Raw genomic sequence first — 13,608 nt, 5'->3', positions numbered from 1 at the left:
ACGGAAGGGACAGGGGACGCCCCTTCTAACAAGGCCTGTGCACCAGCACGCACACACACCTGGGAGGGACGAGAGGCCTCTCCCGAGCTGCGCCGTCACCGGCCAACTGCAGAGACTCAGAGCGTCTCTCGGCCTGGGTTCCGGAACATGCTAACGATGCTGACCACTCTCAGGTTGTACGTCTCGTCTGAGCCCAGCCCAAGTCCCCTCCAGTCGCCTGACCCTCCCCCTCGACCCCTCTACGAAACATCTCTCTTAGGGCTACAGGCCTCAACCCCTAAGTCAGGTTCAGAATGTCCTTCCTGCAGAGTGACCGGGAGAAACTGTGGACCGGGGACTCTCGCAGGTACGTCTCAGAACACTGCACCCCTGCCCGCGGCAGCCTGGCCTGCAGGCACCGTTCTGTTCTCCAAGGACGGGACCAGGGGCGGGAAATGCAGAGCGTTTCACCCAAGCACGCAGGACAGCCCCCATAGCCAGCAGGGCTCGGGGCTGGGTCACGTGCTGTCCCCGTGCCCCTCCGTACCCTGAGAGCCAGCTCGGTGGCTGCCCCCTCGTTTCTGCCCCAGACCGCCCTCAGCCGCTCCCTCCTGGGCTCGGCCCTCGGGCTCTGCACCTGCCAGCCCCCCTGCTGCTCTCATCCGCAGATGCAGAAAGGACAAGGTCAACAAACACTTCACACAAAAATCAGCAAGTCAACTCACCTGCAGAAACACCTGTAAGTAGCTGCCCAGCTTCCTCACCTCCTGCCTCAGCTCGTCCCCCAGACTTGCTGTGCTGGAGCCGGGAGGGGCATCACCAGGCCAGTGGGTGACAAGCACCGCAAGCCGCCCGAAGGCACAAGTGACCCGGACAGCCTGCGCCTGGGTGGCACAGTCAGAGGAGAACACTTTGAAAGAAGGAGGAAAGTTACTGGAAGGGCCCCTCCGAGCAAACAGAAGGGCTCACACCACACCACTCAACACAGGGAAGGCGCACGGCTGGAACACCAGTCGTCCCAGACAAAGTGGCGCAGGCTGCTTACGGTCGTCCTGGCTGTCTTCGTCCTGGTCCTCATGAGCCTGGGAGACGGCGAGCAGCCCGCGGCGGACCTCGAGGAGATTGTGCATCAGGCTGTCAGCCGCCGACCTGTCTTCGTGACTCTGCCCGAGGACATCCAGTGACCAGCCGATCACGTCTTTACAGATTCCAGGGAGGAGGGGTCCCGAGGAACCGGAGTAAATGGAGCCCGACTTCTCCATCGAGCCTGTTTCGACAGAAAACCTCCCCCGTCAGCCTGCCTTTCCGGCACGGCACCTTCAGACGAATGCGCTCACGCAGGCAGGGTCTAGAACCATCTGCCGGGCTTGCTTCAGTCCGACCCGATCTCTGGACGCCGAGCTGGAGACGCAGTTCCGTGAGAACCGCCCCCCGCCGAGGACACGTATCCTCAACCACAGCGTGAGTGACAGAACGCGGCTGTCCCGTGGGCCCTTCAGGTAACGGCCTTCTTTACTCCCCTCCTGGGGAGACCTAAGAAACTGAGTCGGTGAAACACTGGCCATCACGTACAATGTAAACATGATAAAAATAGGCAGCAGCCGGCGACTTTCCACAGCCAACACCCCGCACCCCTGGGAAACGTCCAAAGCACGAGCAGCCGGACAAGCCCGGAAGAGCCCCTCCGCGTCTCAGGAAGGAGCTCTACCCTGGACGCCAGCCGACACACATGAGCATAGTGGTTCTCGTCCAGTGAGCAAGACTATGTTCTGGTCCGGTCCGTGGGTGAACAGAACCGGCAAACTAAACGGAAGGCGGAGCAAAGCACAGGGTGGGGCCTCGGAAGAGCCTGGAACAGACAGGTGCTCCTTCAACGCTCACACGAGTTCACAGTGCCCCCCTCTCTCCAGGGGAACGAGCAATGTGACCAGCCCTGGGGGGAGTATCGTGCAGAGCGGTGGTTCCTGCAACGGCTCCTTTTAGAGGTTTTTGAACCTGAAGTAATTCTGGAGCCGACCGCTGCACACGGCACCGGACGCAGGAGGGGCCCCGGTGGGGCAGAGGACGCTCCCTGCCCGCCCTGCCCGTCCCCCACCTCCGGTGACAGCTCTGGGCTGCACACCTCCCTCCCCGCCCCCTGCTCATCCCCGCCCCTCACACAGGTGACAGCAGATAATCCGCTGCACGTGGCTCCCTCACAAGAAGGCGGTGATCTCGGGTGGTGTGCACACTCACACCTCCCACCCCGGGGTCCGCCACGCCGCTCCAGGTGCTGGGACAGACCAAACGGCACGGGGATTTTACGGGGGGCAGCCTGTCCCTCACCTCAGAGGAGGCGGACGCTTCCAGCTGAAGTTACTCGCTCGGAGACACGAAACATGGGGGTGTGGAGCCAGGGCTGGGCGTTGTGCTCAGGGTGCGGGAGCAGCTGATGGAAACGTACCTGGTACGCGCGAGGGGTGCGGCTTCTGAGCAGACTGAGCCTGGACGTCGTGCAAGTAGCCGGAGACCCTCCTGTTCCTCGCCAAGGTCCTGCTCCTGAGGGAGGACACACGGTGTTAGCGGCGCCCGGCACGTGCGGAACCACGATTTAGAACATTCGCTTACAAGTGCTCGGAGGGAAAGGGGCGCACGTGTGTGCGCTCTGCCCAGACACCTCCACCAAGGCTTCAGTTCACTGGGCTCGCCAAGGAGGAGCACCACTACCGGCAGGTACCCTCCTAAGCACGGAGTCGGTCACCCGGAGACTCCCGGGTGCAGCACAGCGGGCACGGCTGCAGCCCACCCAGCCAGCACGTCACAGCGGGGAGGGCGAGGTGTCAGGCAAACAACTACGGCAAAGAACAAGGGCTACGAGAGCGCCGCACCGTGGGGGGTGGGAGGGCCATGCAGGGCAGCGACGTGAAGCCTGGGGAGGCGGGCGTGAGGGCAGGGAACAGAGTTGGGGCGCACAGGGAGAGGCGAGGCAGAGGCCGGGGACCAGACGGACCTCCTCTGACAACCGTCATGGGGAGGGTCTGAGTGGGAACCTTCGTGCACCGTGAAAAGCACGCACTGTACCGTACAGTGGTCATGTAAGTGGAACAGTTCCACCCGCCATCTCTCTGGGCCACCCCCCTTCCTCTCAGCCGTCGGGGACACTCAGGTCCCTCCCGAGTGAGACAGGCTGTCCCACTGTTACCGTTCTCTCTACCCGCCCTGGGAACGTGGCCTCCTCCAAGTCACCACCCACCTACGGCTGTCTGAACTCCAGCTCCCGCCCCACGCAAGCCAGCAGCTTCGCTCCTGTGATGCCATCGGCAATGCAGACAAGCCCGTCCTCAGCGAGCTCACCCCCTGGTGAAGGGAGGCACTCTGGATGCCTTCCAGCCCCAAACCCACAGCCACCACGCAGGCCACACGCGACACCGTGGAGAGGCCACTGGCCTTGGCTGGTTCTCAGCAGTCGACATGGGGCAAGTGAAGCGGAAGCAGTAGAGCAGAGGTCGCTGTAGAGCAGTCCCCTCTCTCTGGATTTTGTGAGTTTAAAACGAGCATGGTGGAGAACAAGAAAGGCCTAAAAAGTTTTGGAATCCCAAACGGACTCCGAGCTGCAGCTGGAGGCGATGAAGTTAAAAAAAAACGAGGACACACGAGGAGGTTTAGCTGGGACGGTGCTGCTCTCTCGTGTGCAACAGAGCCGCCCGGCCCTGGGCCACCAACGCAGGGTGACTGAGGCACGCACACCAGACGGCCCGGCCCGGCCTGCTCGCCACAGCTCGGTGGCAGGGACGACAGGAGACAGTGCCGAGCGAGCGAGCGCTCTGCGACCGTCCTGGTGACCATGGAGCTTCTGCTGCCCAATGCCCAGGCCCTTCCCTCCTGAGCACCCCGCCCTCCTTCCCACACCCAGGGCGGGCGGAAGCGGGTTTCCAGCTGTGAGTGCGAGAAACGCAGGGCTCACTCTTGTGTCACCACTCACTCGTGACGCTGTCACTGTCCACACGAACAGCTGGGACCCCGCTCGTGCCACACCCTGTGGACACCTGGATGTCCTGCGACCCTTAATTCCGCCCTGCCCCGCGTCCCAGGAAACACTCTTTCCTCTCGTCGGTCAGCCCAGGTAAACCGGGACTCAGCCCTGAGCCGCACCCCCTCCACCCCGCAGCCAGCAGGGACTTGCAGCGTCTCCACCGGACTGAGGGGAGGGCTGACCGCCTCAGTCCCCCTGCAGGACCGCCAGCCAGCTTGGCTCGGTGGCTCCCTCACTGTCCTCGACGCCTGCCTCGAGGACAGCAAGTCTATGTCACTCTCCCTGCACCCGGAGCACAGGGCAGACGGCAGCCCTGCTGAAGCTCTGAGCTGAGCAGCATAGATTTAAAAAGAGGTCTCTGTTCGCAAACCAAACGAAGCAGCCAGGCTGGCTCCGAGGCCTCTCCGTCACCCTAAGGTGTCTCCTCTGTGCCGGGCATCGGAGATCTGCCCAGGGCCGGCTCCTCCCTGAGCGGCCCCTGCTCACGGGGCCCCTGCGTTTCCAGGGGACAGGCGGCACTAGTCACGCACAGGAGCCCTCTGCCACCGTGGTCCGTTCTCCCGTGGCGCGCGTACTGACTGGGCTGCGTTAAAGTTCTGAGACTCACGACAGAACGTCACGGGATATGCCACGCGCTTGGGAAAGGCTCACATACAAGTAATACGCGCTGCTCCTTGCTACAGGAAGTTAGACTTATGCTGCCCCGAGCTGCTCTGAAGACTGACACAGTGGATACGGAGCATTCTGCTCCCACGTGGACAGACAGACGGGTCCACGTCCTAAGCGCTGTGACTGAGTCGGTAACAGGCAGTCTCCTCTGTTACCAGGTCCCCTCACAGACGTGCCCCTCACGACAGCAGACAGTCCTTTCAAACTGCGGAGATGCCGCACGTGCGCACCCAGAACCGGGGAGCCAGTAGCTAGAGTGTCCTCACCTCCTCCTGGACAGCGAAGAGACGGGGACGGCCGCGAGGTCAGCCTCCCACTCGTCCTCAGGGTCGCAGAAGAGGTCCTCACTCTGGCTGCTGCAGTCACTCTGCGAAAATAGACAGTTCCTGCTCATGGGGAGTCTTAAGACGGTTAGCAGTAAGAAAAAATTCTAAATACTTTGTTACACTTAACATGTAAGATTAGCAGAATTACAGGTCATCTGACAAAGTCTTAAAAAGATCACGTTCCTGGTCAAATTAAAAAAAAAAATCAATATATAAGGCTAGAATCTATATAAGTGATCTACTGCCCTGGCTGGTGTGGCTCAGTGGTTGGGCAGCAGCCAAAAGGTCACTGGTTCGATTCCCAGTCAGGGCACATGCCTGGGTTGCAGGCCAGGTCCCCAGTAGAGGGCGCACAAGAGGCAGCCACACTGATGTTTCCCCCTCTTTCTCCCTGACTCTCTCTCTAAAAGTAAATTAAATAGAGATCTATTTTAATAGCAGCAACAGAAATCACTCAGTAACTCAGAAATAGTGAACCTGTGATTTACAAGACAGTAAGAACAAAGATGGTAAAACCCTCCGGAGAGAAGTGCGGCCTCCCTATGTTAAGAACCACCTGCTGGTTGGATACACCGGCCGTGGTAACAATGTGCCCTTTAACTCCACTCACACAGGCCTAACAGAACCTCTAGAGCGCTTGCTTCAGAGACGGCACATTACACGGGAAAGTAAGTAACGAACGTCGCAGTGACAGCTGAAAACGGGAAGTGAGGCACTAACGAGGGCAGCTCACCTATCAGGTTTCAGTGCCCACGCCGAGGCAAGACTGACCAAATGACCTCGATGCAGTCGCTTCTTGTCCAGCAGCAACCACACTCAGCGTAGGGAGTGTGGGACTCCTAGCACCCATCAACACGGAGACAAACCAGGACTGCTCACAGCCCCGCCATTGGGGCAGAGAGGTCTGGCCCCTTCTGCTGCTGCGGGGTTTCTGTGTGAACACCCTGCACTCCGGAAGGAGCCCTGCTTGGTCACGGCCAGGCGCTCCGTGTCTGTGTTTGGGTTTGACTGACCAGCACTGCGCTCAGATTTTCACCGCTGTGCTCACACAGCAATTAGCTCCTAGCTCCCTTCTGACTCATCTTGCCAGGCTCTGTGGGTGTGGGCTGGTTTAACCGATCCCCCAGCAACGTACGGCAGCGGTGACACTGCTGTCATCTGCGATGGATGCTCTGGGACAGCTCACGGGGGCATCTGCCCTTGGAGGGTCCAAAGGGCTTCCTCATAAACCTGCCTGGGATTAGCACCTTTTCTTCCTTCCTTTATTTATTTTTTTTGAGGCTAGCTCTTGACAGACTTTTCGCTTTATTGCAGGGCTATTCATCTATTGTCAACTTGCATAACTCTTCCTTTACTAGAAAGTCTTTTCTTTCTGGAAAGTTATCAAGTTTACCACATACGGTTTCGTATGTAAGATAATTTTAAGAGGCCTTTAGGTTCTTTATTTAAAGGCTATCGCTCACACCTAAGACCCCACGTTCACCTTTCCAAAGAAGCAGAGCTTGAGTTTACTGACTTCCAATTTATCCAGTTATTGCTTTTATTTTAATGATTCTCTCATTTGCTTTCCTTTGTCTTGTTTTATTATTTTCCAGATTGAACACACACTTTTCCCACAAGGAAACAGTCGAATCCTCAGATTCACCAGTCATTAAATACAAATTAAAACAAACGGGTAAAATCGGTAAACGCAGGGGTCAGGGCCACGTCCGCCCAAGTGCACAGGGGCAGCAGGAAAGCCTTCCATCGCCACAGTCATGGTGAAGCCAGCCAACAGAACCCCCTGCACAGGCAACGGCAGACGCGCCTGGTTGTTGACACTGGTCAGTCTGCGTACGTGACCTGCCTTCTCTCTGCAGACGTCCGGTACTGAAAACGGGTCAGTTTGACACTCATTTCAAAAGGTCTAGAGGGATTTTAATAACGCCCGCACCTCATAAAGTTCCTTCATCACGGCGAGCTTCGATTCGAACTTCTCCACGCTCCAGACGGTGGAGACACCAAGCCGCAGGTTCCGCACCCGGACCCGGGCCTCGGCGCTGCAGCCTCCGTCCTGATGCTCGTATCTGGAAACGCCAAGGAAGGGTCACCCCGAGACACCCCATCACAACGCCAAGAGCTGTCTGATGGGAGGAGCTTCCCCAGAAACATGGCCGCTCGGTAAATGTCTCTAGAGGTAAGCGTGCTCATTATTGTGAAATCGTGTCTAAAAAGTGCTTATAGATTAACAAATGTCTAAGAGGGATATTCCCTTTAAAACGTGAAAGTCTGATGGATTTTCAACTCCAAAAGAAGCCCGTGAGCCCTGAGCATCGCTACTGCCCTCTCGTAAGCCCCGCCCCACCCGGCCCAGCGCGCTCCAGAAGGGCTGGGGGGCTGCCCCTCACGCCTGCTCCTTCCCGGACAGGCGCCACGGAACCCTGTGTCTCTGGGGAAACCTCAAAAACAACAGCTTAAAAAACACGTGCAGGTAAAGTATTCTCAAAGGAGAATGACCCTGCGCTGAGGATGACCCGTCACTCACCTGCCGAACACGAACTGCCTGTGGAACCTGCTGCTGATGACGTTGGCCTCCTGCAGCATCAGGGAGAGCTTCAGGGCGCCCCAGCTGGTCTGAGCTGCGGGCGTGGGGGCACAGGCGTGAGCGCGGACGCACCCCCGGGTGGCACCCGCTCCCCACAAGTGGCTTCAACCAAGGGTCACGGGAGGCGAGGGCGGCGTGGGGTCCCTGTTCTCCGCCCTCCGCCCTCACGGGTGAAACGGCATCTCCTTCCCATAAGACAAGGTCTTTCCCCGCCTGAGGCTGACTAGGGTCGCAGTGTCAAAGGACAGGGGTGCCGCAGACTATGCTTCCCCTTCCGATGTGTTCGAGGGTCTTCTCTTCCCCCGGTTACTGAAACGGGCTACAGCATCACGGATGTGAAGCCACAGTCCCTTTCACAACAGCCTGAGCATTTAAAAGAATGGAAGCACTTACGAGCAGGACGTAAAAACAACAAAAAAGAAGACAGCTTAGTCCACAATCCCACTCTCCTAATTTAGAGGCTTTATCACAATACTTCTCGTATTGTCCAGTCGAACCTACAACCAGGGGTCCACCACGACCCTTCTCTGGGAGGACGAAACTCACTACCTACGTGCATTTAAAAAAGCAAGTGTTCACCGAAAGACTTCAGGCCCGAAAAGAAATCAAATATGAGTTCGTACATCGTACCTCCCTATTTCTTGCAGCAGAGAGAGCATTAACAGTTCAAAAGTAATTTAAAGACGGGAGCCACAGAGAGCAGAGCATCTCGCGAGACCCCCAGGCCCCCTGGAAACTGCCGCACTGCAGGCCCCTCGCAGGGCGCACCGGGGCCGTCCTGCGACCCCAAGGGGGGTCCTGCTGCCCCGGCTCCCGTGAACCCCCGATTTCTTCAGTGAGGGAACGACGGGGCAGGGACGTGGAGGTCAGGCACAGTGGGCGGGCCACGCTTGTAGCCCAATTCGAACAACCAAAGATTAAAAATGCTTATGGAATCACCCAGGAAATCTGAATGTGGACCAGGTCCTTATCGAGTGTAAGAAATTACAAACACCCCATGTGCGGTAACAATGCCGAGGTCATGCCTCAGAGAGCGACGGAGCAGCGCTCTCCTCTGACGCAGCGACACAGTGAGGTGCGTGCAGACCGACGGCCCGAGGCTGGGACGTGCTGCATGGGGGCCCGGGGCCCGGGGCCCGGGGCCCGGGGGCAGGGGGCGGGTGTGACGCCAGACGGGGGGCTGGGGGCGGCGGCCGACTGGGGACTGGGTGGTAAGCACTCGGGGGGTTGCTGCAGTGACCGCTGGACCTTTACGGACTGAACTTTCCACAGTGAAAACAACACGTGTGTCCTACGCAGAAATAACGTCGCAGTGAGAGAGAAGTCAAAGAACGCACAGATGAAGCACAATCCACACATGAAGTAAGGGTTACACCGAGCTGTTTTAAAAACGTGTCACAAACTGACATAATACTTGCAACTGTCTTTCCTATCTGCTTACAAAACTATTCTAAAAGCGGAGTATTTTAAAATAATCACTCACACATTTAGAGCCAGAAGTCAGCAACATCTAGAATACAACGCTTTCCACACACGGAAGCACCGCACGCCCACCTGGGGTGACCCCGCGCAACGACCGCCCCGCCCACCGGCCGCCCCGCCCACCGGCCGCCCCGCCCACCGGCCGCCCCGCCCACCTGCGGCGGGCGCGCCCCTGCCGCTCCGGCTGCGCTGCAGCCCTTGCACTTCCGCGGCGAGCTTCTGCTTCTCGGCTTCCAGGGCTTCCAGAATTCTCGTGTGGCGGACGCTGTGGTCTTCCAGGGCCTGCGGGACACGCGCCCCCCCAGCCCTGCGCGTGAGCGTGCGCAGAGATGGCAGAGCCAGACTGATAACCCTGGCGTGTTGTCGTCAACCGCATCTTACACGCGCTCTATCCAGCACAAAAGGCTATTACAATATATAGAGAATAGCGTTACGATTTTCCCCTCAACAAAATCAACAGGAGGTTTTGGGCAAAGATTAATCTTTTTCTTTCCACTGATGAAAATTTCTTTTAAAACACCTTTAGAAAAAAAAGAAAAACTTAAAAAAGCTCCCATTCAAGGACATTCGACTAAATAAAAAAAGTTAAATTTAAAAGACACCAAAACCCTTCCCCAGACACAAATAAGCCTTGACGGCCCACTCACAGCGCTCCTGGGGCTTAAACGGCTCTGCTTTTCCTCCTGAACCCCGGGGGCACCTGCTCTCTGCACCCCAGCGCTGACACAGGACCGCAGTACTGCAGCACCCAGACTCGGGGTGCTGGGCTACTTTCTCCCACCCACACCCCAAACCTGGACGAGACAGGAATGAACCTGCCACTTACAGTGAACCTCGAGGTTAAGGTCCGAGGCAGGAGGGCAGAGACGCGGCCGCCACACCTGCCCTGAGGGGCCCCACACCTCTTCCCAGACCCCACCACCACCACCACCTCTGACTCCACTCTGCACAAGGCCTCAGGACCTGCCTTTCTAGAAGGGGCCTCGGGCACTGCTGGCCTAGGACCCCACTCGGAGAAGCACCGACGTGCAGAGGAAGAAAGGCCGAAAGGTTGGCAGAGAGGTGGCCCTGTGGACTGTGAACTCAGTCCCTGGAGGAAGCTCCACCCCCTGAGCTGACGGAATGCCCATGACACCCCCCCCCACCAGAGTGATCTGACCAGGCAGGCAGTGTCCCCCGACATTGGGAGCCGGGTGACAGAAGCTCCTGCCACCACGGGGCACTCACCTGCCTGGCAGCCAGACTCTCCACCTCCAGCCGCTTCCTGCTGACGTGGACTTCCTGTTCCAGACGCTGCTTCACCCGCTCCAGTTCCTCGATTCTGTGGGTAGCTTTCTGGTTAGTTACCTCCTGCATTTCCTTCCTCTGGGACTCTTCTTTCTGTAAGGAATGGTAATAAAATTAACTAGGGCAGAAATACAAAGCATTTTTTAAAAGCTAACCCCAATGGACGGACAGCCCTCCACCCGGGGTTCCTGGAAGAGCAGGCAGCCAGGGAGCAGGCTTGTGTGGCTGGAGACCAGCCCCTTGGACAGCCAGCCCTCAGGCACATCCCCACATGTGCCTTCAGGCCGTGGGTGAGTGGCAGGACCCTGATGAATGAGGCACAGGGGATGCATCAAGAGCAAAAGTAATTCGAGTCTAGAAGCCTCCTGTCCACCGCCCGGCCGGCGCCCATAGCTGGCCCCCTGCTATGGACGTGATCCCCCCACGGTGCCCTCCCCAACCGCTCGCAGGAACGGGGGTCATTGGGGTGGACAGCGAGGAGAAAGCCCGCCGTTACCAGCTGTGCCTCCAGGGCCTCGATCCTGTGCTCATAGGCGGCCCGCTGCTGGGCGAGCTCACGCGCAGCCACCTCCTGGGCGATCTGGGCGCCTCGCAGCAGCTCCTGCTTGGCTCGCAGCTGCGCCTCCTTCACCTCGGCCTCCAGCCTGCAAAGCATGAGGCCCAGGCATCCTCCACCTGCCACCGTGGCAGCGGTTCCCACTTGAGAGCAATCTCAGTCACAGTCCCGTCTACGTGGCTCTGGATCGGCGCCAGGGGCGCACACAGCGGCCAGATGGCCCCTCCCACTGCCACTCCTCCTCACGCCAAAGCGCCTCCCGTCAGACAGCAACGTAAACCTCAGGACTCAACCTCCCACCTGCCTTCTGTGGTGTGTTCAGTCATTAGCTGTACAATCATTTGCACAAGGACCACAGAGAAGGAGGAGTGTGTTCACGTGTCCCTCAGCCGTTACTGCGGACACGTGAGCACACACCGCTCTAGTGCGAAGGGAAGTGAGCTGGGCCAGAGCAGGCAGCCCCGGTGCATGCAGCAGCAAGGGTGCGAGTCGACATTCTAGTGAACGCCCATGGCGGGCGCTCTACGACAAAGGGGCGGCACTGCGTCCACCAGTGTCTTGCATGTTTGGGCTGCAGAGGGGAAAAGACTGACGTGGCTGTGAACACACAGGACACGGACGATGGAGCGGAGCCTGCCGCGCACTCTGAACCGCCTGCGGTAGCGCAGCAGCTGCGCAGCGCAGACGCCCCCCACGGCCGCACGGGGGAGCACAAGATGTGGGCAGACAGAGGGCTAGCGTCCCCGGGGACGACGAGGGGGCGCGCGAGCCGGCGGGGACGGCTGCACAAGCAAGCACTCAAACCCACTGACCTGCCCACCGAGAAGCGGGCAGACCGCGGCTTCCGCGCTCTGCGTGCTGTACAAGACGAGGGAGGCAAAAGCAAGCCCGGCTTCGGAAAGATGACACAGCCAGTGCCACCAGCCCACACTGGCTGCCCGGACCCCCCACCGCGCCAGCCGCCCCTCCGGTCACCACGCTGCTTGCCCCTCATCGTCCCCTGTCCCTGAGCACGCGACACTGTCTCCCTCTAGTCCTTCCTTGACCACACATGGTGGCCCCTAAAAACGTGACTTCTCGTCTGTATCGTGGCTGCCCAAAATTCCCGAGTGACCCCACGTCCTTCAAGGTAAAATCCAGACTCAGGCCTTCCTTGAGGCCCATTTCACCATGGAGCTTCCGAGGACGCTGTTCAAACCCCACCACACTGCCCATGGGAACCGACAGGGCAGCTCGCCCCGGTCCCCCCACCAGCGTCTCACGATCCCGGGGGCCTCCCGTCAAGCAATGCCTTCTCATCCCCTAGAGAGCTCCACTGATCCCTGGTCGGGCCAGGATGCAGTCACAACTGTCCACCTGTCCCCCTGGGGGACCACGCTCTCCCCAATGCTCCTGCACCCAACCCCTGCCCGTCAGGTGTCAGAGGAACCTACGTGCGTGCCCAGGAGCTGGCACCCAGAGCGAAGCACTGGCGCCGAGCCGACAAGCCCCGTGTGCTGACCTTCCTGTGGACTCCTGGGTGGATGCCCCCACAACCAGAGACCCCTCACTGCTCCAGACCAACAACAACACTCACCGCGTCCGCTGGGCTGCGAGCAACTCATTCTTGGCAAATTCAAAGTCCTTCGGGCCCTCGCCTGTGGGAGCGTCCGCCCCGGCTGGCCTCTTCCCCGCCCGGACTTCTGCTGGGTGACTGAACCTGAAGTAGTGGTCTCCCCCGAGCACCACGCGGTCACCCTAAAGCACGCACAAGAGTTACTGCTAGAGGCGAGTATGAACCAGAAAGGGCTCGGGACACACCAACACGCTCGGGGCCTCCAGAGCCTAGTGTCAGAGCGAGACACAAGAACCACGGCCACCACCACTCGCTCACGCTGTCTTCACGCCAGGAACCGTGGGACCCACGTCACACACGCCTGTCTCCTGTGCCTCCCGACAACGGGTCATTACCCGGCTTTGGGGCGAGGGGACTAGAGCGCAGAACCCCCCCCCCCCCCCCCCCCCCCCACCGAGGGCAGTGGCAGGCACTGCGTGAGCGCTCTCCCACAGACACCGAGTCAGCACTGGGACGCGACGGGGCCCCTCACCACCCCGGCAGTCGGGCCAGGCAGGGAGTTCTCGGACTGAACAACAAAGAAACGGAGCGGCGCCTGGCCCAGAGCCCAGCACCTTCTCCCACTCCGGCACCCGCCGACTTACATGGTGCAGCACCGTGGGCTCCGAAACGAGCCTGCCGTTCACGTAGGTCTTGGCCTCCCCCACCGGGACGAGGCTCACGGTCCCGCTGACGTGTCGGATGGTGCTGTTGGGAGAGGAGCAGGCTGTGGCCACGGCGTCACAGCAGCAGAGTGGGACAGAGGAGAGCCGGGAGACCGTCCAGCGGTCTGTCCAGTGTCTGTCCTTCATGACAGCAGTAGCCTAAGATTCCCTCCCTCCCTCCGACCCGACTGGGGAGTGTTGCCAGAAAGGCCTGGCCTCCCCGGCCCTTTGCCCATCAGGCAGGGAGGATGGGCAGTGCCTGCGTTTTTACCATAATCGCTTGGGAGAAAAACCAAAAACAGAAAATTCAACAAAAAACACAAGTATCTACGACGGAACAGAGTTACAGTGTTCTTATTTTTTACGTTTCTGACCCTCCGGGTGGACAGAGTCGGGACAGCGGACGGGTGTGGCAGGTTTCCCCTCTCACGGGGGGGGGGGGGGGGGGGGGGGG

General features: G+C 59.4%; 1 protein-coding gene across 3 annotated transcripts in view; it reads right to left on the bottom strand.

The window, feature by feature from the left end:
* Positions 1-13,608, bottom strand: part of KIF14 (kinesin family member 14) — a 32,622-nt gene that overhangs the window by 6,244 nt on the left and 12,770 nt on the right. For all 3 annotated transcript variants that reach the window (XM_053913392.1, XM_053913396.1, XM_053913394.1), the window contains exons 15-25: positions 13,095-13,197; positions 12,472-12,632; positions 10,836-10,983; positions 10,280-10,432; positions 9,208-9,334; positions 7,511-7,604; positions 6,920-7,052; positions 4,927-5,027; positions 2,423-2,517; positions 1,025-1,246; positions 705-889 (exon numbers count right to left, since the gene is read on the bottom strand). In XM_053913392.1, coding sequence (XP_053769367.1) covers positions 705-889; positions 1,025-1,246; positions 2,423-2,517; positions 4,927-5,027; positions 6,920-7,052; positions 7,511-7,604; positions 9,208-9,334; positions 10,280-10,432; positions 10,836-10,983; positions 12,472-12,632; positions 13,095-13,197 — 1,522 coding nt within the window. The remainder of the gene's footprint in view (positions 1-704; positions 890-1,024; positions 1,247-2,422; positions 2,518-4,926; positions 5,028-6,919; positions 7,053-7,510; positions 7,605-9,207; positions 9,335-10,279; positions 10,433-10,835; positions 10,984-12,471; positions 12,633-13,094; positions 13,198-13,608) is intronic.

The sequence above is a fragment of the Desmodus rotundus genome, chromosome 10, assembly GCF_022682495.2.
Source record: "Desmodus rotundus isolate HL8 chromosome 10, HLdesRot8A.1, whole genome shotgun sequence".
Classification (NCBI taxonomy): domain Eukaryota; kingdom Metazoa; phylum Chordata; class Mammalia; order Chiroptera; family Phyllostomidae; genus Desmodus; species Desmodus rotundus.
Note: the sequence above shows the minus strand (reverse complement) of the source record. Positions and strands in the feature narration are given on the sequence as shown.